General features: G+C 35.8%; 1 protein-coding gene across 1 annotated transcript in view; it reads left to right on the top strand.

The window, feature by feature from the left end:
- The first annotated feature begins 3264 nt into the window (after positions 1–3264).
- Positions 3265–22283, top strand: part of LOC150077913 (zinc metalloproteinase-disintegrin-like MTP8) — a 241339-nt gene continuing 222320 nt past the window's right edge. Inside the window, exon 1 of the mRNA XM_090385351.1 lies at positions 3265–3360. Within this exon, the coding sequence (XP_090241477.1) occupies positions 3324–3360 (37 nt within the window). The 5' untranslated portion in view covers positions 3265–3323. The remainder of the gene's footprint in view (positions 3361–22283) is intronic.

Here is a 22283-nt window from a genome sequence, read left to right as displayed (position 1 = left end):
TAGACCAATAAAATAGGCCATCGTTTCTAAATAATTTTCTGTTACTTTTTCTTTTAATTTTAATATTTTCAAATACGTATTATATTTATTTATTTTCAATTGATTCTACATTTACTTTACATTAATATATTAATAGATACCTAATATCTATAGATTAAACTTATAGTTATTTATGCCACTTCGAATATACTGTATTTTATTTGTAATATGCATTCAGCGTGGAATTTATTTCCTTTTTTGCAGAAGATGACGTTGTTTATGTGTGCTTATCTGTGCTCTGGGGGATGTCAATGCCATATATCATATGAGATTCTTATCAAATATTTAGGTGTTACCCTAGATGATCGCAGAACTTTCATGCCACATCCATGAAAGAGAAAGACAAAAATTATATCAATATGCTTGCTCGCTTCACCCGCAAAGACTTAGGTCTTAAGGGACCTGCACTCCACCTTCTTTATTCACCTTCTTTATTTAAACATACGGCGCTGCCGTATAATTCCATCGTTTGTCCATCATCAGCACTAGGAACACTATCCTGCAGATACAACGGTTGATGTTATTAAAAATGACCCGGGCTTGTAGAACGACATCAACGACAGCACTACAAGTATTAACAGGCTGTATTCCCTTGACCTCCAAGCGGCTTTCACAGGGCTTTCCCATGCTATCAGAAAGAATAAAAGAAACTTAATTCCTGGGTATAAATACTATTGTCGATGCAGATCCGAATCAAGAACTCTGGCATACTTTGGCAGGAACCGGTTTCTCTCTGGCAAATCCGTTGGGATGATTCAACCAAAGGCAGTACTACCAGTACTCACCAAAGGCAGTACTACCTCAAAAAACAAAGACTTCGCTGGTTCTTCCCTAATTTACATACTACCTTTCTTCTGACAGGACATGGGTCATTAAAAAGCGGCTTCAGGACTTTGGGCTTGTGAACCATGCCCATTGTGTATGTGGAGAACTGGAGGACTGGCACCACGTAACGCACTCGTGTAACATCTACCTGGACCTACGTAATCAACTGTTACTGGATTTAAATTTAACCACACTTAGTCCGGAGAGCAACCTGTTAAAATCAAGATAAGCGTTTTAGCATTTAGCAGGTATACCTCATCAGTCTTCAAAAAGCGTTGGTATCATATCTCCACGTCTGATCCCACAACATAGACATCCAGACCAGACGTTCCTGAAACCGCTATGATCTCTCCCCGTACATGCTCATCCCTCATCACTGGCCACTATCAGAACTGGATGAACACCCAACTGGACATCTTCCTCGTAGGAATGACGGCACTAAACTGATAGCAATCAAACTCAGACACTTCCCATTGCACCTACCCAGCTTTGCAGACCTCCCGTGTTCTGCAAGTTTTCTTCCTTTCCTTGGCTTTCGATGGGCTCCCAGACCAGAGGTGATTCCTACTTCTTCCTTCCCACCTCTTCTTTCCTCATCCTTCTCCTTTTGCCTACTTTGACTCCACCACTTGTACTATCTTCCCTTTTTTTTTTTTTTTTAATTTGGTCTTAACTTGGCCAGAAAGCTCAGGCGACCCTGGCGGAGATCATCCAGAGTATGAGTGCAGCCTGGCTCACCTCCCAGTGGTGGTGGCGGCGGGCAACGTAAGGTCCTACTAGGGTCCCTGCGGCCAAGTATCCAGTGACACCACAACAGAACGTAACACAACACTGCATAAACCAGACACTACACTTTTTCTGGCTTATGCAGTAGTTCTGCATTCCATCACAGAGTACATACGGCGCAGATGTGGGAAACCACAGGTGGCGCCTAACCCTAAATACTATGCCACTATGAGATTTGATTCGAGATTGTGATCAACTTCACTCAAAAAAAAAAAAAAAAGTAACATAACAATTAAGTGAACTATTGAAATTTCTACCCACCTATAATGTTGCTCCATCTGTTATAATTAATCCAGATTTTCCTTGCACCATAAAGGTGGCGGGCAACGTAAGGTCCTACTAGGGACCCTGCGGTGGCGGGCAATGTAAGGTCCTACTAGGATCCTACTAGGGACATTATTGCCTCAACTGCTGCCATAAACTGCCTGCTCATCTGGGAAAAACGTATTGATATGATTCATGAGTAGGAAGGATACTGTAAGAATACCTTGTAACCAACTTCACGTGTATCCTCCCTCTATTACAAAAATCAATAAAACTGCAAAAATTATACCATTAAATCTTAATAACTTTTCTGGTTTTTTTTCTTGATGTTGACTGTTGACTGGTGCTTAAAGATAATCTTTAAGCTAAGAATACAAAATAATCAGTTATTTGTACTATATATATATATATATATATATATATATATATATATATATAGTACAAAAAAAAATCTCGCTCCTCCGTTGAATCAAACCCGCGTTTTTTTTTTAAATTAAAACCAAAAAAATCGATATAATTTATCGGTTTGTTTGTTTTTTTTTCCCACACGCTGTTAAAGAACACTGATCGCAGCCACTTTTGCTGGCCACCAGAGCAACATTAATAGTACTCTTTAGTCGATAAGTGGATCCATTGTAAAAATAGGCCGAAATTGCTACCATTAACACAAATAAGTTAATTAGTTAATGTGGAGATAAAATTGCATATTGTCCTTCATGAAGTTTTAATTACATCCATTTTAAACATTCAGTAATAAAATATGCAGTTGAAAAATATAAGCGTGATTGTTCATTTATGAGTAAGAATTAATAGGCGTCGCTGTGATCGAAACTATCACCTGCGCATTACACAATTCAAAATTAATTAATTAATACTTTATTTTAAAAAGATTTATAAAATAATATAGGAAATCATTTCATATTATTGGTATACTCCTTTTTATAACAAAAAGAATACATAATTCATTGCGTAAGTATATAATTTATCGATTTATTTGTTTTAAATTTTAAAACATTCACTATAATTATTTATAAATAATGAGTAAAAATCATTTTGACAGGAGTCGCTGTAATCGAAACCTTTTCCTGCATCTATCACAATTAGGATATTATAAGTAAGTTATAATTTATTTAAAAAATAACTCGCGTATATTATATAAATAATATCTTAACCTTTTTTTTTTTTTTTTTAAGTCAAATTATACACCATTCATTGTACGAAGTATAGAATTCATCCGATGTGCGCTTGATTTTGCTTTGCTAATAGTTCGCTTACCGGAAGTACGTCAGATGGATAAAAGCGCCACACAACGCTTTGATGGTGACAGTGAAAACGAAGCCACCGAGAAAATGGCATCGTCGTGGGACTGGGGCGGTGGATTATGCTTTATATACGTCCTAATTGCGAGTATGTTACTATGTGAAAGAACATCTGGCTTGCGAAGAGGTGAGTCAAACGTTCTTTTACTAATAGATCATAAATTTAAGGTTAGAATCGTTACTGAAAACAATTTAAAGACTGTACTTCAGATACCGTTAGGCTGTTGTTGCTAGGAGAGAGAGAGAGAGAGAGAGAGAGAGAGAGAGAGAGAGAGAGAGAGCGTTCGTTGGCCTCCTCTGTGGCTGAACCGATGCTGGGAGCCCACAATTCGCTGTCAGTAGATCGGCGTCTGCTAGTTCGGATGCGTGCGGTAACTCGTAGTGTACCGCGTTCATTACTTTTTTACTTTTAACCTTTAATTATGTGAATAATTCAAAATTAGCATGCCAATAAGCATAAACGCAGAATCGAATCTTAAAATTACGAATTACAATGTAACAGTTGATAAGAGTTGAAACATTTGCACGCACCATTTTACTCTACAGCTGTCTGTATTTTATGTTATCGATCTGTCTTTGTTTCCGTGCTTTTAGTTAAAATATGTTGTGTATATGTGTCGTCTGTCTTATGGGTAAAGATAGAGAGAGAGAGAGAGAGAGAGAGAGAGAGAGAGAGAGAAAAAAAAAACAGCGAATGGATATACCTGGTTATATAATATTTAAAATTGCATTTTGTCGTAATTATTTGGTCTGCAAATGTACAAATTACGTAGAGGATATAATGTGTTCAAGAGATGTTTATTATTTATAAAAGCTTATAATGATCTAGTGTTCATAGCTTGGTTAATTTATTAATTCTGCCTGTTAGCCTTTCGTAATTAATTCACTGGTTAATGCGGTGCTTTTCGAGGGAGAGTAGTGAAAGTGATATGTTTTCAGAAAAACTGCATCCTTGTTTGTTTGCGATCAAGGACATTTTCGTATTTCTGCAATGGCCTTTTTTGATAGATCGTTAACTACTTATAAAAGCATATTCACAGATCTCATATCGGTTGATATGAAGCAGAAAATATGTATATTTTTTGGGCACTAAATGAATAGAGAAAGTTGCTTAAGAAAATTCGCCCCCCCTGATGTTTAATTCAAGTAGCTTTATATTATAGGCTGCGTGAAAATGTTTACCTCTTAGAGCTTATTTAAGGTTACCAAAGATATAGTAATTACAGGAAGATATGCACTGTAGGGATTTCATTTTAAGCACCTCCCAACGAAATCTGTCCAGTGTCGGTCGCCCTTTATAACCCACTTTCCGTTGAGCATATTATCGTTCTTTCGCAAATATCTTTTTCAGAGTCTGTTTGCACTTTATCCTAGTTTTATATGGTAGAAATCCTATGAGTAACTGAAATATAAAAAATCATAAAAAAATAAAGTTTGAACTTTTATAATCGTAGTCTTAAATGCACCCGGTGCATTTAACGCTGATATTCATCTATATATGTACCCTCGTGGATAGCAGAGTTGGTAGAATCGCCATCCACTCCACACCGCGTAGAAAAGACCTGGGTTCTAGTCTCATCGATGACGAGAGGAGTTTTTATGGGTCTTTTTCACAATGTGGCTGAGTTAGTCAGGCGAGGGTGGTATTGTTTTTTTTCTCCCATAAACTCGAGTTTTTCGTCCAGCAAATATAAAATCGATCACAGAACACAATTTACAGACAGTATATACGGAACAATATGGCCTTAGGCGCTAATGCTCCTAAAACCCAATAACAACGTCTATACATATAATACAAGATATACATATCTACAGCTGAGTGTAAATACAGGGGGGAAAAGGCGATTATTTTATTTATACAAGAATTAAAGATAAATCCTAACTGCTTAAAAATATCTGAGCTGTAGAGATTTCGTTTTGTAAGATAAGCACAACTGTTACCATTTATCCAATAATGTTTTTAACAGAGCTGAAGTTTATTTATGGAGTCTTATCTTCAATGTTCTCCGAAATATTTTATCATTTTTTTTTTTTTTTGCTTGAGAAAAAGTTTTTTTATTTGTAAAGGAACAATATTTAGTAAATGAACATCTTGTATTTAAAAACAGATAAATTCCCAGTGAACAATTTTATGGAAATAGTTATGGCGTCATTAGCAACATCATTTGACCGGAAACGAAGGTATCGATTGTTCAACGAATCTAGTAATATGAATACTTCGAATCCATTGATATAAATACTTATTAAGTGCTTTCTTTTCATGAAGAAAACCAATGGAATTTCCATGGAAAGTTTTTAAACTAAGATGATATTATTGAGATCGACAAAAAAAGGCAGAAAAGCAACACAGACATCAGAAACATCTCCTGGCCTGCGACTTTATTGGATTGATCAGTTGGAGTATCAGAATGACCAGAACGTGCTTTGATTTTCTCTTCATTTGTTCATTTACGCAGTGCGAAGCTATATTTCTGCTCAATAGCAATTCAGTATTTGGACATTGTGACGTGATTACTTCAGTGTGAACGTCCTTTAGAATAAGGTAATAGAAAATCCCATTTTTTTTCTTGTTCAAAGAAAATGGCCTCATTTTACGAAATACAAAATATATTGATGGAACAAATTGAGCATGACGTTGCATAGGATGGCGCTATTTTTTTTTTTAAATTGCCCAGTTAAGGGAAGTAAAGCTTTTATGTGATATCGTTTGTCTCAGAGACTATTCGAATCCGTACTTTTGTTTTTGTTTTTGCTTTTTTGTTCATATTTTTTGAAATCATTATGTTTCCATCTTGGAATAAATATAATGATAGCGGTTAATTAATTCGGTTAATTAATTACTTCTCACAGAAGGAAATTCTTTAATCTGCTACCGATGTCTTCTGTCTATTGGAAACCAAAATAATAATAATCCCTAACATCGAAATTCTGCTTCTCTTAATTATAAAATATGACTCACTTTCTAATTAAAATATTAATCGTAAGCTTTTCTTCAAATCACATAAAACACAGTTTACAGCCTGGATTATAAAAAAAATCAAACGTTTCCTTGGAAATCAAAAGTAATGAGATTTTTAAAAGACTTTATTGTTATTACAGTGGTTTTTTTTTTTTTTTCCAGATAAGAAATACGGAGTTTTTAACGATATATACAAATATTTGATAATACCAAATATTTGTTTAATGAACATCAGCTAAAATCACAAATTCAGAATTCGCTGTAGCTGCAACAAGTTTGGAAAATTCTAATTTTCACATTAATATGAAAACATCTCCCTATATTGAGAAGTTCATCAGGATTACCCCCTCATCTAAAGAATAGATGAACCCCCTTCTAAAGAACAGATGATCCCCCTTCTAAAGAATAGATGATATACACTCTTCGGAAATGAGTTCTGTCATAGCAAAATGAATATCTTTAATATTGCTTAATTTCCAAAGACATGGGAAATAATTTAAAACTACTTGCAAGCTCAAAATATTAAATGTTATTTCAGAAGAATACGAATGTTTACATAATTAATAATTAACTTAAATACCTATTAGATTACGTTACTTAATAATAATAATAATAATAATAATCAAAGTGGAATGGTAGGAACATGGTCACAGCCATAAACACTTATCCAGTCCCAGTACTAACGTACTCGTTCGGAATCAGATTAGACGAACACAGCTGGAGGAGATTATGGAGATTATTAACGACATCCGAAATCGGCCATCAAGAGACTAACCACAGCCCAGAAAGAAGGGAGGGGACTGACTGACCTCATTGACTAAGGGAACAAGGTGTTTAAGAAGCTGCGGGATTACTTCCAGGAAAACACAGCACCAAGTTACCAAGCCGTAAGAAAGATAGACAAACGGCACACAAAGCTCAACCTTAACAAGGAGATCTCACTCACACAGACAGAAGAAACAAAGACAGAAAGATGGGGGAAGTAGGCACTCCTTGGTAGATATTACAACGACTTATCTATGTAGTCCTCCATCAGGACTACATAGATAAGATAGAAGCTAGCCCAAAATACCATTTAATAAAAGAAAGTGTAATGTATTACAAGTATGAAGCCCAGATCGTACTAGAAACCCCTACTCACAAACTATACTGGAACCGTGCTATAATAACGGACAAGACGATCCCGAACAACAGACCAGACATAATCCTCATCTACTAAAAGGAAAAGGCTACCAATATATTGGTAGCCTTTTCCTTCAACGTAGCGATGCCCATCACTGGCAACCTCCAGAAAACGTACCAGGAAAAGAATGATGTACGCAGACCTAAGACAGGAGATAAATAGATGTAGCATATGGAACAAGTAACTACCATCCCGATCATCGTGTCAACCACCCGCATGATGGCAAAGATCCTACACAAGAGCCTAGCAGCAACAAGCTTGCCGAAGAACACCTAGAAGGAACTCCAGACGCAATCCCAAACACCTCTAGGATCGTCAAGAGAGTTCCTCGACGAATAATAATAATAGCCGGACATAACAACCACCCTGTGCACTTGATACTAGTACCCGTCACAAGGTGGGTACTCCCATCGGGTAGAAATAATAATAATAATAATACAGTAAACTGTAAAATCCATCGCCATCGTGGAATGAGAGATGGCGGATTTTAGGGGGATATTATATCTACTGGTTGCACAGTTTTAGAGTAAACCATTTCAATTAGTATTAAGCACAAACAACCGAATTTATTTATATCTGTAAACATTTATAATGACTGCCTGGTTTTTTCATGTGCTTTTTTTCTGCGAGCTGGATTTAAACTTCATGGATAATGGAATGATCTTAATTCTCACATAAGAGCAAAATTGCCGTGGCATTGTACTATTTTCAACTTATAGTTTTAGCTATATTACAATTTTGAAAATCTTTTTTTTTTATTTCGTATAACGCATGGCAGTTTCACATCGAACAACTTCTTTAGAACTGTTATATCCGAGTGTTGTCATTGGAGACCACCAGGTATCTGATAAATAGTGGCTTCACTTGGGTGAGGCAGGTGGGGCATGTGCCCTGGGCGCCAAATTTGGTGGACGCTTTTTTATGGTTAAAAAATGCAAAAATTCCAAAAGAACAGTTTTCAAGGGGCGCCATTTTTTTATTTGCCCTTGGCGCCATCAACCCAAGTTACGCCACTACTGATAAGGATCGATTAGTTATGAAATAGTCTATCATAGCAGTCTCATCTTATAATTAAATGGCCGATTAACCTATCGTCGAGCCGTCTGTATGAAAATACTGCAATACCAGGGCAACACGGTTGCCAAGGAAAGTTTGTCTCTGCTGTGAGAATTAAGACCATTTCATTACAGTTGTGTGTACAGCTGTTACTGTGAAGATGTATTTTCACCGAGGCTGTACACGATGTGACAAGCCTCAGCCCTTGTCGCCAATTGCAAACCCAACTTAACTAAATAATGTGTCTTGAAGGGACAATCCCGAGGATGTTGTTGTAGGGTTTCAGCAGCATTAGTGACTAAGGCCATATTTATTGCATTTATGGTGTCTGTAAACTGCGTGTGTTCTCTGATTGATTTTCTGTTTGCTGGACGAAAAACCCGTTTCCGGGAGAAAAAACCATGCTGTTCTCACCTGAGGCCGACTAATTCAGTCACGTTGCGAAAAAAAGCCTATAAAAATTCCTCACGTCATCGACGGAACTTGAACTCAGGTCTTTTTACAGCGATTATACCAACTGTGCTACCCACAAGAGCCCCAAGGATGCACATTTATTTTTTTATTGTAATTTTAGAACAAGGTCTCTATGGAAATTCAAGTTAAATTGATAAAAATATTTAAATTACAATTAATAAATTAATATAATTAATAATTAATATTAAATTTAATTAAATAATTAAAGTGAATGATGATATAATAGTTAATAAATAATCAATTTAATTTCTGACAGCGGTTTCAGTACCATTTCATGTATTGTTTTTCTTGATTGAGCCTTAACACGGAAGTGTTTTGTCAACTTCCTCTAGTACCCCAGAACAACTGCTTACCTCTAATACCGATAAAAAACAAACTGAGTTGCACTCACGTGCGAGGTGATAGCAAACAGCAACGTAGGATAATAAACTTTTCCAACAGTCACGTGGAGGTTGGCGTTTTCTTGGCTCGAAACAGTGGGGGCAAAGAATGAAAGTAAGAGCGAAAGGGTTCGTTACACGCATGCAGCGTCTCTTTAACAAGCATCAATAGCGAGAGTATCCCCTGCTGTCCCATTTTGTTCGTCAAGCATTCTAGGTGACTCGCTGGCACAACTTTTCTAACACAGCTGTTTGTGAAGATTGAACCTTTAACATGTCCTGAACTCCAAAAAAAGAGGTGCTCTCTGTTTTCATTTGCTAGTACCTCCCCCGATCCACAGGACATCTCAGTAACATCTTTTGTTGTGTCTTTGGCAGATTTTCTTAAGCACGTTAACATCGATTTGAAAGACATTTTGTTTTTAAGACAATGCTTTCTTAAATCACATCATACAACTTATAGTAGGTTAAGCGATAATTTTTAGCTTTCATCTACATCTCTCCCCAAGGACATTTGGAGATTTTAACTCGGTGATTTTGTAATGTATGATGTTTCTAAAAAACCAGACGATGACCTGGGACGAGGTCAAAGCGTGATACGTGAAGAATTTATGGTTTCGATAAATGGGTCAACTTAGAAATTTAAATAAACTCTTACTGCGTGTCTCTTTGAATAAACAATTTCCCTCGTTAGCCTATAAAGTCTGATAAATAGTGGAAAATACGTCCAGTAAAAAATGTCTGTTCTAAAAATAGAAAATGTATTCAGTATCCTCCTGTCTACATTTGATAATACTAATTAAGAGCCTCCCATCCATCCTAAGTAACCCATGGCAGAACTTGGAGAACCTTGAGGAATTTCTAAAGTTCTCTTCAATCTAGGCTGAATTTAATCTGGGATTTTCAGCCAGCACAACATGCAAATCGGCTTGTGAATACACAGTTATGCAGTGAGAATACATAATGGAGCCTTATGGTCTAAGTCGCTGATGAGCCTAAAACCTGAAAACAACTCCCTCCCCCAAAAATAAAATCGCATATTTTATAAACAAGATACACTTATTATAATTGTAGATGTATCCATCTGCAGACGAACAAGTCATCTCATTTTGGGATAACAAGTTTGAAATATTTAACTACCTTCTACGTACTTAATCTTCAACATCTTAAGGAGTGTCCATCGTTGTAGGCGGTTAATAAAATGCACAGCTTTTTTGCGAATTCCAAAAAGAAAGAGTCCTCGCTAATAACAAAGTGGGTTCGTACCGATGGTAATATGTTATTTTATCAATCCTGTTCTTGAATATGTTTGTTCACAGTATTAGCCTTGAGTTTTGCGTCTACAGTGATAAAGCATATACCATTCAATACGTCACATCCAGGTATAGAGTTTATGATATTCGTCATAATTTAGTGAATTAATTTTTTAAATACGAGATTAAGTAATTGATGCGCTTGCGCAAATGACTGAAAATTTAAATTAAGATATTATAAGCTTAATGATAATAGTTAAACCAACAATTTAATGGATAAAAGAGTTTCATGGGTTTTTATTACTTCAGATATATGTGATGAAATACAGATGCAGGCGTTTTTTTCTCTCTTCTAACTATTCCTTGATTCTTTTGACAGAAAAATTGAACGCGGTGATATAAATAAGATATATAAATAAAAATTTGCATAAATTATAATTAGATGAACAGCAGTCTTATAACTGCAAAAATAACATTTCTTTTATTTATAAAAAGTATATATTTTCATCTCCCATTAAAAGGTGTAGAGGGCGCTGGTTAAAACTGCTCATGTACTGAATTAGGCTTAATTATCTCACAGACTTTTTTACCGATTGGAATGTTGTAATGAATGTTATTGGAAAATGACTGTTATTCCAATGACATTATTAAAATGGATCAAACTGTGCGCCATTAAGAAAAGAAAATGTTTTAAGCTCTACAACCGTGTTCATAAATTGGTCATTCGTAGTTCCACTCTCATCAGACCAAGTACAATCAATAAACTCATCTGGACTAAATCGTGTCCCCTAAAGTGAACGTCATGACAATATTATCCACTTAAGCCTATCTGCCAATAGACTGTTCTGCTGCTAAATGGAGGGAGGGGGATCGAACAGATTTGGCAATAATCGTATATCCTAATAGCATCCTTTAGACAAAGCTAATGCAGATATGTAGTAGATTAAGTGGCTAATAACTCTACGATATTAACTGATCAAGGGGTGGTAATATGTAAATAGTTAAAATATTAAAATGCGAAAGTTTCCTGATGAATATACCCAGCTTGATGGATGATGAAAAACTTGCATTTAACTTTTAGGCATTAATTTTGTGTATCCAAGGCAATACAGGTCTCTTTTTTTTTTAATCGAACCATCAAAGAGAACTCATTGGTACACCTTCCTGAATGTATGATTCATTCGAATTTATTATAATTCCGGAAAGTATGTGGCGTTTCATGACTCATAACAGCTGCGATATGAATCATTACAACTCACAGTATCGTTAACATGACGTAGTTACATTCGTGTTTATCATATGATACCTTTCAACCAGTGAGTGTCACCAACTTTTAGATATCAGATTAAAAAAAATAATAACAATAATTTTTTTCTTAATTAAAAAAAATCAGATTTTCCTGATTAATTTTAATACTGCATGTATCATCTTGAGTATACCTGATTTATTTTAATACTATAAACATATGGTATCTATTCAGAAGATAGTCTATTTGGCAACGATGCTACAATGACTCCTAATTTTTGCATTAAAATTTGAATATTAATGCTATTCTTAAAATTTTAATAAAAATTAAAAAAATATCATTAATATAATTCCTTTTTCATCCATAGTAGTACATTTGAACTCCTTATTTCTCTATTACTCTGTTTCTTTCGCTGAGTGTCCATGCTTTTAGATATAGGAAGTGTCGTGTTGCTTCTCCATAAAAAAAATGAACACACCATTAGTGGTTCATTCGAGAGGGTCCCTTAAATTGATTTCGTGCTCTATATTAAAGCAGATGGCCTCAAACTTCCTGCGTGTGAATAGTTTTGGATAAATTGTGACGTAGGGTGCTGCCCCCTACAAAGTTACATTGATGGAAAATATTTTTCGATTAATTATCTTTGTGACAATAGTTCCTGCCCATTTTATTTATAGCTTACACTAATATGAACTAATATTTGTAGCAGAAATTGCAATTAATGTTGAAACAAAAAACCCAAAATCTTCTGGCACGTATAAATAAAAATTTCTACTTGTTTTTGTATACTCTTACAGTTTCTCCAGTAGATAACAAAGGAGTACAACAACCTATATGTAAAATTTTGGTTGTTTTGTTCTAGAGGTTATTGCACCTGTTTATTATGTACAGTACCAACTGTGGGCGTAGTCAGTAGTCTGAATTGTATTTGGTTGGGTTTAGTAGAAAAACTATCTCATCTTGATGGCGTAAATTGCCAGAGGTAATTGCAAGGTATATGGAGAATTAAAGCAACCCGGATGCAGTCATTTTGCATATCTGTATACGCTGTTGTACTAAGGTTTTGGGCCCATCAGCGACCAAGGCCATATTGCTCCGTATATACTCACTGTCAATTTCGTGTGTTTTGTAGTCGATTTTTTGTTTGCTGGATCAAAAACCACGCTACCCTCGCCTGAGACCCACTAACTAGGCCACGTTGTGAAAAAGGCTCATAAAAATTCCTCCCGTCATCGATGGGGACTCTATCCAGGGTCTTTTCCACCCGGTGTGTGGAGGACAGCCGTTACATTGATTAAAGTCACTTTTTTTGGGAACACGAGCAACGTTAAGCGAGGACTCCTTGTTTTTTATACAGTAATTGTATTTATAGTATAGTATATAAGAATAACTTCTACGGAGTAGAAGCTATTTGATTTTGTTTGAAATTATTACACGGGGAATCCTTTTAACGATTCTGACCTTTGCAATATATATATACCAATTATACTTATCAATCTAGTTTAACAATTTACCACCTCAGTTCAAACTTTGTTAACTATCGATCTCCATGATATTCATGTTGTGACTGCGAATTCAGCCGATATTCGAGTATACGACTGCAGAAATTCCCTTTCATGTTAGCTGTAATTCCTAAGAGGCTCAATTGAATTAACAAAATACAAGCAAATCATACCAAGATATCGCTAACTGTCATCCAATACCATTATTATAATGCTGAGTCTCTTGTCGGCAATATATGATGTCCTCTAGTGTTGGAGTATGAATTTTCGGTTAATTAAAGAGTTGGTTGTCTAAGTTTAGTTGTATCAACTGTCCAATAATAGATCCGATGCATTTGTTGTTGGTTATTAAAACCGTTAAAATGGCCTTCATAACCAACATATTTTTCATTTACTGTTCTGTTCAGTTTCGCCATATAGTGATCCAAGCCGAAAGGGGGAAAAAAACTAAAAAAAAAACAAACAAAAAGTTGTAATCACATTAGTGAAGTTGCTTCCTGAACTTGCAAGAGGGATTTATTTATAGTGTCACAGCGCCTAGGGTGCCATGCTTGTCTGCCGACTCTTTTTTTTTTTTTTTTTACTTTTTTTCCCCCTCCAACCTGAATTCTTGCTCTGTTTAGAAAACTCTCAAAGGCTGCCTTATGAATAGAAATTCAAATTTAGACTTTTTGGTGTTTGTCGAAATACTTAGTAAATTATTGCATTACACCCCAAGAAAAAAATGGAACAGTTACGCTAATGTATATATAATTTTTTTGTCTTAACATTTTTGTGGTGTGATGTAATCAGATATTTATGAAAAAAGCAATGCATCAGAATCCAAGTAATTTTTTTAAGACATTGTTTACGAAATTTGAGACAGCTGTAGCTTTGATTCTCTTGCCCAAGAGTATTATATTATCCTGTGAACACCAGAATTTCTTTTAGAGTGTACACAAGAACCTTGAGATGCTGCCCACTTGTCTCATGTGAATACCTATCTTCGAGAAACTCCATAGAAGATCTTCAATTCATCGAGGCAGTTGATATGAGAAAAATTTCCATATAAAAGGTATTTTTTTGGGCATTTCAACAGATATCTGTTTTTGGAGTGATGCATTAAAGAAATGCTGCTCCTGTTGAAGACATGACGGTCATTCACTTAGAGACTATAGAAAAACTTTTTTTATATATATAAGAAGTGCAGAAATGGAGGTTGAATGAATACTGTTGAAATTCGAAATAGAAAATTTCCGAGAGAGGAGATAAAGAAATAAATAAAAAAATACTGAAATGGATAATGGAAGAATTTCTATTAAAAAGAACTGCACCTACGTGGAAGTGAAATATATACGTCTATTTCCAAAAATATCGGACTCCCTTAATATTTGATAAAAATGAAATTTATATTCATTTTTATTGCTTATATGTAATCCTGTCACCGTAGGATTGAATATAAGCAATCAATCTATTTATGTGTTATCCCAACTGTGAAGTTTGGAGGAGGTGCTGTCACCATATGGGGTTGTTTCTCGTGCTTTGGGCTTGGACCATTGGCAGCCGTTCCGGGAACGATAAATATAATGCAGTACATTGACATTCTGGACAATTTCGCTCTAGCTAAACTGTGGCAGGAGTATGGGGGAGGGCACTTTTCTTTTCAGTATAACAATGCACCATATTGCACTGCACAGCCTATAGGGACTTGTTCTGAAGGTATGGACCTGCAAAAGCTTCATTGGTCTCCCTAGAGTATCGACATTAATCATATTGATCACCTTTAGGATGAACTGGAACATCGGCTTCCAATCAGACCAACACGTCCACAATCAGCAGGTGGATTGACTGCTATTAGAGGAGGAGGAGGAAAAATGAACCATAATACTGCCTTCCTGTTATTAACTATTAGTTCGGAGTCATATATTAAGGTGTTATTAAGGTCAAAGGCAGGCCGTTCCTTTATTAAATATTGTATCAATAAAGGGTTATTAGAAACATGCAAGTGTCCGGTTATTATTGGCAATACAGTGTAGTATATATACTGCAGCTGAAGCACTGGACATTTGCTGCTGTGCGCTGATTGGAGGAATGAATGCGGAAAATGGAGGATGTGCTGAAGCTGAATAGAAAAATTCTCGGTTTAAGCATCGCTCATCTGACTGTGATTACCTTTTGAAAAGCTCCTTTTTTGTCAATTCATTAAATATCGAAACAGTAAATTATAGGATTTTTAATAAATAAATCTAGAAATGCGAAAGAATTATGAAAATCAGAAGCAAAATGTAAAAAGAAATGCCTAAGTAGACAAAGAGAAACTAATAAGAAGGACAAAGGAGAAAATATTAAATAGGAAAAATCGTTTTTTTTTTTTTAACAGGATGTCTTTTTTTTTTTTTTTTTTTTTTTGCCAATTTCCAAGACTGTAGCAGGGGGAGTGCGTTAATAATTCACCAGGGTATTCTTAAGGCAGTAAGCAATGTTCGATTAGCTGTCATAGTAGAAATAAAAGCATACAGCAATTGATGCCTTTGCCTTGAAACAATAGCGTTGCTAGGTGCCAGATGCGCATAACCATGAATCAACATCATCTCTGATCACGCTACAAGTAACGATTTTTATTCTCTTACAACCCCTCCCCATCTCTTGTTTGGCCTCCTTCTCGCTCTCCTGCCCCTGCCTATTTTCATCCGATGCTGATGAAAATAGCTATCAAAAGAGTAAAAAATATTTCGGATCGAAATAAAAAAAGAAAGAAAGAAGTTCTGCGAAAGGTGAGTCAGCTGTTGGAATCTGTTGCCGCTGATGGTAAAAATACAAGACAGGACTCGCGAAAATATTCTCCTTTCTTTGCTGATTATGACAACAAGATAAATACGAAAATAAATTGCATATGGGCTTCTCCTTTCAGAAATAAGCTTTCGTAATTTCAGCGCTAATTGTTCAATAATTGCTAAAACTTTAAAGATTCCACAAGTCTAGCGTTGATAATAATCTTTTAGAAGATAACAGGACACAGAAGACCTTGTCATGAAAGTTTGTAAGGCAAGTTTCAGTGGATCTAGAAGGTGGTCCGTAATGAGAGTGGAATTGTCCTGATTCTAAAAAATATGAGTTGACAATGTGCATTTTTCAACTTTATTGACGATTTGAGCTATGGACTGATTGTACAGGACAATCAAGATGTTCATAATATGAATACTTGCAATTTTAGTGAAAAAAATCGGTAAGCCATCAGAACCTAGAGCGGTACGATCAGACAAGGGATTCATTTTTTTAAAATGTTGACTTGTAACAGATATTGAGGTCACTGGAAATGGTAGATTCATCCAAATGGTAGATTCACCTACGATTCCGTATTGAATGTCCTGGATATATCAGGATTACACGGCTCTGATAAAAACCTTTCTCCCTTTTAGTGACCTTAATGTCTTAATGTGTAATAATACACGTAATAACTTGACTCGCAATGGTTGGATTTTCATGAAATTTTATATTTGAGCCATTAAAAAGATTTGTCGAACCATTCCAAATTTCATTAAAATTGAATGAATAGAAATCCAGCAAATATTATTTATTTATTTTTCCCGTCGTCGTGTAACCAATCTCTCACTGAATGGATTTTCATGAAATTTTATATTTAGACCGTTTAGAAAGATTTATAGAGCCACTCCAAATTTCATTAAAATCTGATCAATAAAAATCCGACAATTATTATTTCTTTGTCTGTCCGTCCGCATGTAATAATTCGACTCCCAGTGGATGGATTTCAATGAAATTTAACATTTGGGCTTATCGGAAAGATTTAATCGAGCCATTCGAAATATTAAAATTGGACTAATAGAAATTCGGAAATTATTATTTATTTTTTTAATACATGTCACATAGCTATTCATAGCAGCTAAAGCATTGAATGAATAGGCAATATGGCGGATGCGTAGAAACTAAATATTCTAGGTTCATAAAAGTTTTTTTTTGCTATAAATCATGAATTATATATATTTACTAACTAACTTGTTATATTCTTGTAGACTTGTTGCTATTTACATATCTAAATAATGCATTTAACATTCATCACAATAATCTGTGAAAATTTCAAAAGTAGACCATAATAGTTTTTCTCTGATTGGATTGTCGATAATTCAATCTTAAATATACACTCATGAGCCAAAACATACGACCATCCTCGTTTCTACAAGTGGATGTATCTCACAGCGCCTAGGAGTGACGTCACCGATCGGCGCAGTATATATGATAGCAGCACAGGTAGTACTTGTCAGGTCGTCGGTACGAAGCCAGGAAAAGAGGCTGATGAATCAAAGTTCGAGCTCCATCATGTCGATGGATGGGTGTGTATTCGATGGCGAGCAGTTGAACAACTGCACGGTTTGACGAAAATAGGCCAGCGGCGGTTGTATCATAGTCTGGGGGATGGTTTCGTGGACATCATTGGGTCCTCTCAACATTGAACACACCCTCACCGCTAGATCCTCCCTTAGCATTGTTTCGGACGAAGTTTTGCTCTACATGGTGACCTTGTATCTAGATAGCACTAGATCCTTTCAACAAGACAATGCCCTGTGTTATAAGGCCCTCATTGTACAGAAATGGTTTGAGGATCATGTCTATGCACTTATGTGCTCCCCAGTCCCCAAATTTCTCCGATATCAATCCCATCGAACATTTGTGGTTGTAGTGAACGTTGCATTCGCCAGTCCACGCCAGTGTCTCGCTCCTATTGCAGAATTCCAGGTCGTCTTTTTGTCCATCTGTTCCAAGCTACCTGAAGACAACTTCTGCGGTCTTGTGGAATCGATGCCATCCCGGGTGCAAGCGGTTATCACCGCAAAAGGAGGCCCGACACACTATTTATTGGATGATCATAAAGCTTTTGCCCATGGGTGTATAATAAAGGTGTATTAATTTTATATTAAAGTTCAATCACATTCTTTAAGATTAGAATTTTTCTCTTTGTTTTTTGGAAGTATTTTTTCTTCTTTTTTTAAAATTTTTATATGAAAAATAATTTTTTGAAGGTTTTATTCCTACATACGTCATTATATAGATTCTTCTTGTGTAGATAATGCACTTTAACGTCCATCATAACCTGTTACTGTTCCTTCTGTAAAAGTTATTTGTTTGTCGATACGGATTACTCTTATTATTTATGGGCAGTTTTGCCAAACTGATGACAGGAATTACTGGCTGTCTGCAAAGATAACAAGAAAATGCAATCAATTGAAGTACTAAAGATAGTCTATAAAGAAAAAGAATGGAGAAGAATATCCTCAACGCCAGACAGCTTTGTGTACGTTGTTATCAATAAAATTGAACGGGTATATTGCAGATACTGAGTAATGGTTGTGTCAGGTTTATAAGATTTTTTTTTTGGTTGTTGTTTGCTGCATTAAAGTATGAGATTAAGAATACATGGATTATCAAAGAAGTATGGTCTGCCCTGTCCTGTTGAACCGTACTATATTGCCTTCACGGTGATCACAGTAAGGTCAGGTTACCTAATATTTTCTTAAAGTTAAACCTAACAGCATTAAAATAATGGTCACGATTTGCACATCCTGCGCATGTGGAGATCATAAATTATCTTCAAGCTTATTTGCAGATTTTTAATGGACGTAAACAATTTCAACTTTCAGTTCTGATTGAAACGGAAGTTTACAAAATGTGGAAAGACAAATATTTGATGAGATATTTTCATACCAAACTGCCCTTTCTCTTTTTCAATGGGTTAAAAGAAACCTGAAAATCGTTTGATATTTTATATTTTAATAAAAAAAGAAATCGTTTGATTTCGTTTATAATAAATAGCAATATAAAAATATGATTTTTTTTATTCCCTTTTATTAAAAATATCCCTATTTTTAATCGTTTGAGAATAGCAGACGAAGTTCTCTTCATGGCGATAAAGAGTGTGACAAAATGACCGACAGACAGACAGACAGACAAAACCGGGTTCTCGGTTATTTTACAGCTTTATACCGAATTCCAAATAGCATCGACTATTAGGGGGGAGAGAGAGAGAGAGAGAGAGAGAGAGAGAGAGGCAAAGCAATATTTAACAAACGGTTGAATTACTTTTGAAGACTTACTTCCCAAAATAACTTCCCAAAATGAATACTTCCATTGCTAACCAACCCTGCAATTCCAGACCGTTAGATCTAGAGAGAAAGAGAGGCTTCACCATGTACAGTACGTAGAAATATTGACGAGGTAAATTACCGTAGCAAATCCTCGGATATTTACACGGCGCTGCCCTCATCGATGAGGGAGATCTAGTTTACTTAGAGGAGAGGAGAAGTCATTTCCGGTTATTATGTCAATAGCCTGATCACCAGCGTGTCAGCTTTCTTTATAAGAGGAGTAAGAATTCTACTTTTATGAAAACGTGGGTGTTTATATCACCGTCTTTTTTTCTTCTTTTTTTTATATCGCTTTTGATAAGGGGGAGGTTAATGACACGAAGCTAACGATTGACAAGCACGGTGTTCAAAGTTAAGCGAAAGTGCCGACTAAATAGAAGTTGCGAATCAAGTTTATTGTGCCATTGAAAACTTCCTGGGTCACAGTAGCTTAATTTTAACTGATAAGTAATGAATTTTTGGTAGTACTGACATGCATTCATAAAAATAGGGGTGGCTTGCATTTACACAATGTGTAAATAGTAAAATAAAAGGGACTTAAGTGAGGTGTACGTTTTCACAGGGCAGGATTAAGAATGAAATAGGCCCCCGGCAATATTTATATTTGAAGCCCCTTTAATATATATATATATATTACACACATACATATAAATACAAATACTAATTTTTTTTAAAAAATTGTTTTTAGAGTTTTATTCATCCAAACATTGATACATATTTTCACAACTTCCACAACAACAGATGGAAGTTTGTTCCAGCAATCAACTACTCGCTGGCTAAAGGCAAATTTCCGAACGTCTATTCTACAACTGTCTTTCGTCAGTTTGAATTTATGTCCCCTCAGGCGATTAATCTGGGCAAGAGGAAGAAGAATCTCATTAGCATTGAGCTTGCTCAAACCATTCAAGACCTTATACACCTTAATCTGATAAGATCACCACTCAAGTGCCTAGTCTCCAGACTCTACAATTTTCAGAACTTAAGCCTTTCTTGGTGAGGGGAACCCCTTTGTTCCCCTGACTAATCTCGTTGCCTTTCTCTGTACTTGTTCCAGCAACTCTACATCCTTCCTAAAAGGAGGCTTCCAGACCTGTGTGCAGTACTCAAGATGTAGTCTGACCATTGCCTTGTACAAAGGCATAATCACCTCCTTTTCCGTGACTAGCAAAGTTCCTATATTCTTGTCAAAGTTCCGTTGACAATACCCCATGAGCTGTCCTGGCAGCCTGTCTGCACTGCTCAGAGAACTTCATATCTGACTGCACAATTACCCTGAATATTGCACAGTTGGTACGTTACTCTGGAGTTGCCCATATGCAATACTTAAAAATGTTCTGTTTGTATTAGGTCTGCCCATTTAACGTTTTTGTCCAGTTTACCCTCATAAACATGCTCGAATAAATGAAGCAGCGATATTTTTGTCTTTAATATTTTGGCTTCCACATAAATTTGGTCAAAAAAGAAAAATCGGACGAACTTTTTTTGGTACCTTGATGCGTATGTATTCTTAACCCCCTTAGTTGCCCACTACATACTAAGCAACAAAGTTGGAAATACCTGTAAAATTCCATATTTCTTCTCGGTAGTATCTGGAAAATACTGGGAATTAGACTTGGATCGAAATGAACACAAGGGCAGCCATCTTGTTTCTGAATGATTTATTGAAATAAAAACTATCCAATTTCTGCAGGGTATCATAGATAACTAAACGTGCTTTAAATTTCGCTTGGAAACTATAAATACCAGTTATTAGACACACACGCACACACGTACGCATATGGTGATCTCTAATGACCATTTTCTTCCTCTGGAAAGTAGATTAAAAAAAGACAGGAATGTAAAGTGTTAAAAACCTGCAGCGATTTTTGTGAAGTTTCGTTTCTTTCAACATTCAATGTCCAGGTGGAAAAAGCGTGTATTTACTTTGCGAAAATATTCGATTAATAAAATAGTCTGCTTTTATGGCCACACGTGATGAATGATTTTAATGGTTGCGTTTATACTCGAAGCTGTCAGCGCTGTAAGAGGTAATGAGTCACAGATGTTGCGTCCATATGGATGAAGGTTTCCAAGTAATGCAGTCGGGTTTCAAGAAACTGCCTTCTAAAAATCAAGAGTCGTGTTTTCTTGGTAATTCGTTCACTCTCCTTTTTTGTTGTATATACGTAGTGTGGAAGATTTTCAAGATGCCCGTAATTCTTGTTAAACAGTATATCTGCAGTACAGTAGCATTTTTTTTTTTTTTTTATATTGATTCCTTTTGTTTGAATTTTTTAAAATTGTATTTTATTTTGTGGGAGCTTACGAAATTTTGCATTCTCCTACAAAATGCCAAAGTTATCCCATTGTACAAAGCAATTGTCAGGCCACATCTTGAGCATTGCATACAGGTTTAGATGCCTCATTTTAGAAAGGGTGTAGGTCTGCTGGAATGGGTTCAGAGAAGGGCAACCAGATTAATGAAATGGGAAAAGGGTGCTCTTACCTAGAAAGGCTTCAGTTCTACAAATTGCAGCGTCTGAAGACTAGGAACCTGTGGGATCTAACTAAGGTGTTTAAGGCCTTCAATGGCTTGAGCCAACTCAATGCTAATGGGATTGTTTCTCTTGCTGAGACTACATACATGTGTAGTTCAAATTGAGGAAGGTTAGTTGCAGAATAGATGTGCGGAAGTTTACCTTTAGCCAGCGAGTGGTTGATTGCTGAAACAAACTTCCATCTGTTGTTGTAGAAGTTGATAACTTGAATAAATTCAAGGAAGAACTAGACAAACTATTGGAGGCGATAAACAGGTGATGTTGGAGTTTTTTTTTTTTGCTTAATTTCTTGCATATAAGCTTAATTTCTTGCTTCATTTGCC

The sequence above is a fragment of the Mastigoproctus giganteus genome, chromosome 11, assembly GCF_048544385.1.
Source record: "Mastigoproctus giganteus isolate SK-2022 chromosome 11, ASM4854438v1, whole genome shotgun sequence".
Classification (NCBI taxonomy): Eukaryota; Metazoa; Arthropoda; class Arachnida; order Uropygi; family Thelyphonidae; genus Mastigoproctus; species Mastigoproctus giganteus.
Note: the sequence above shows the minus strand (reverse complement) of the source record. Positions and strands in the feature narration are given on the sequence as shown.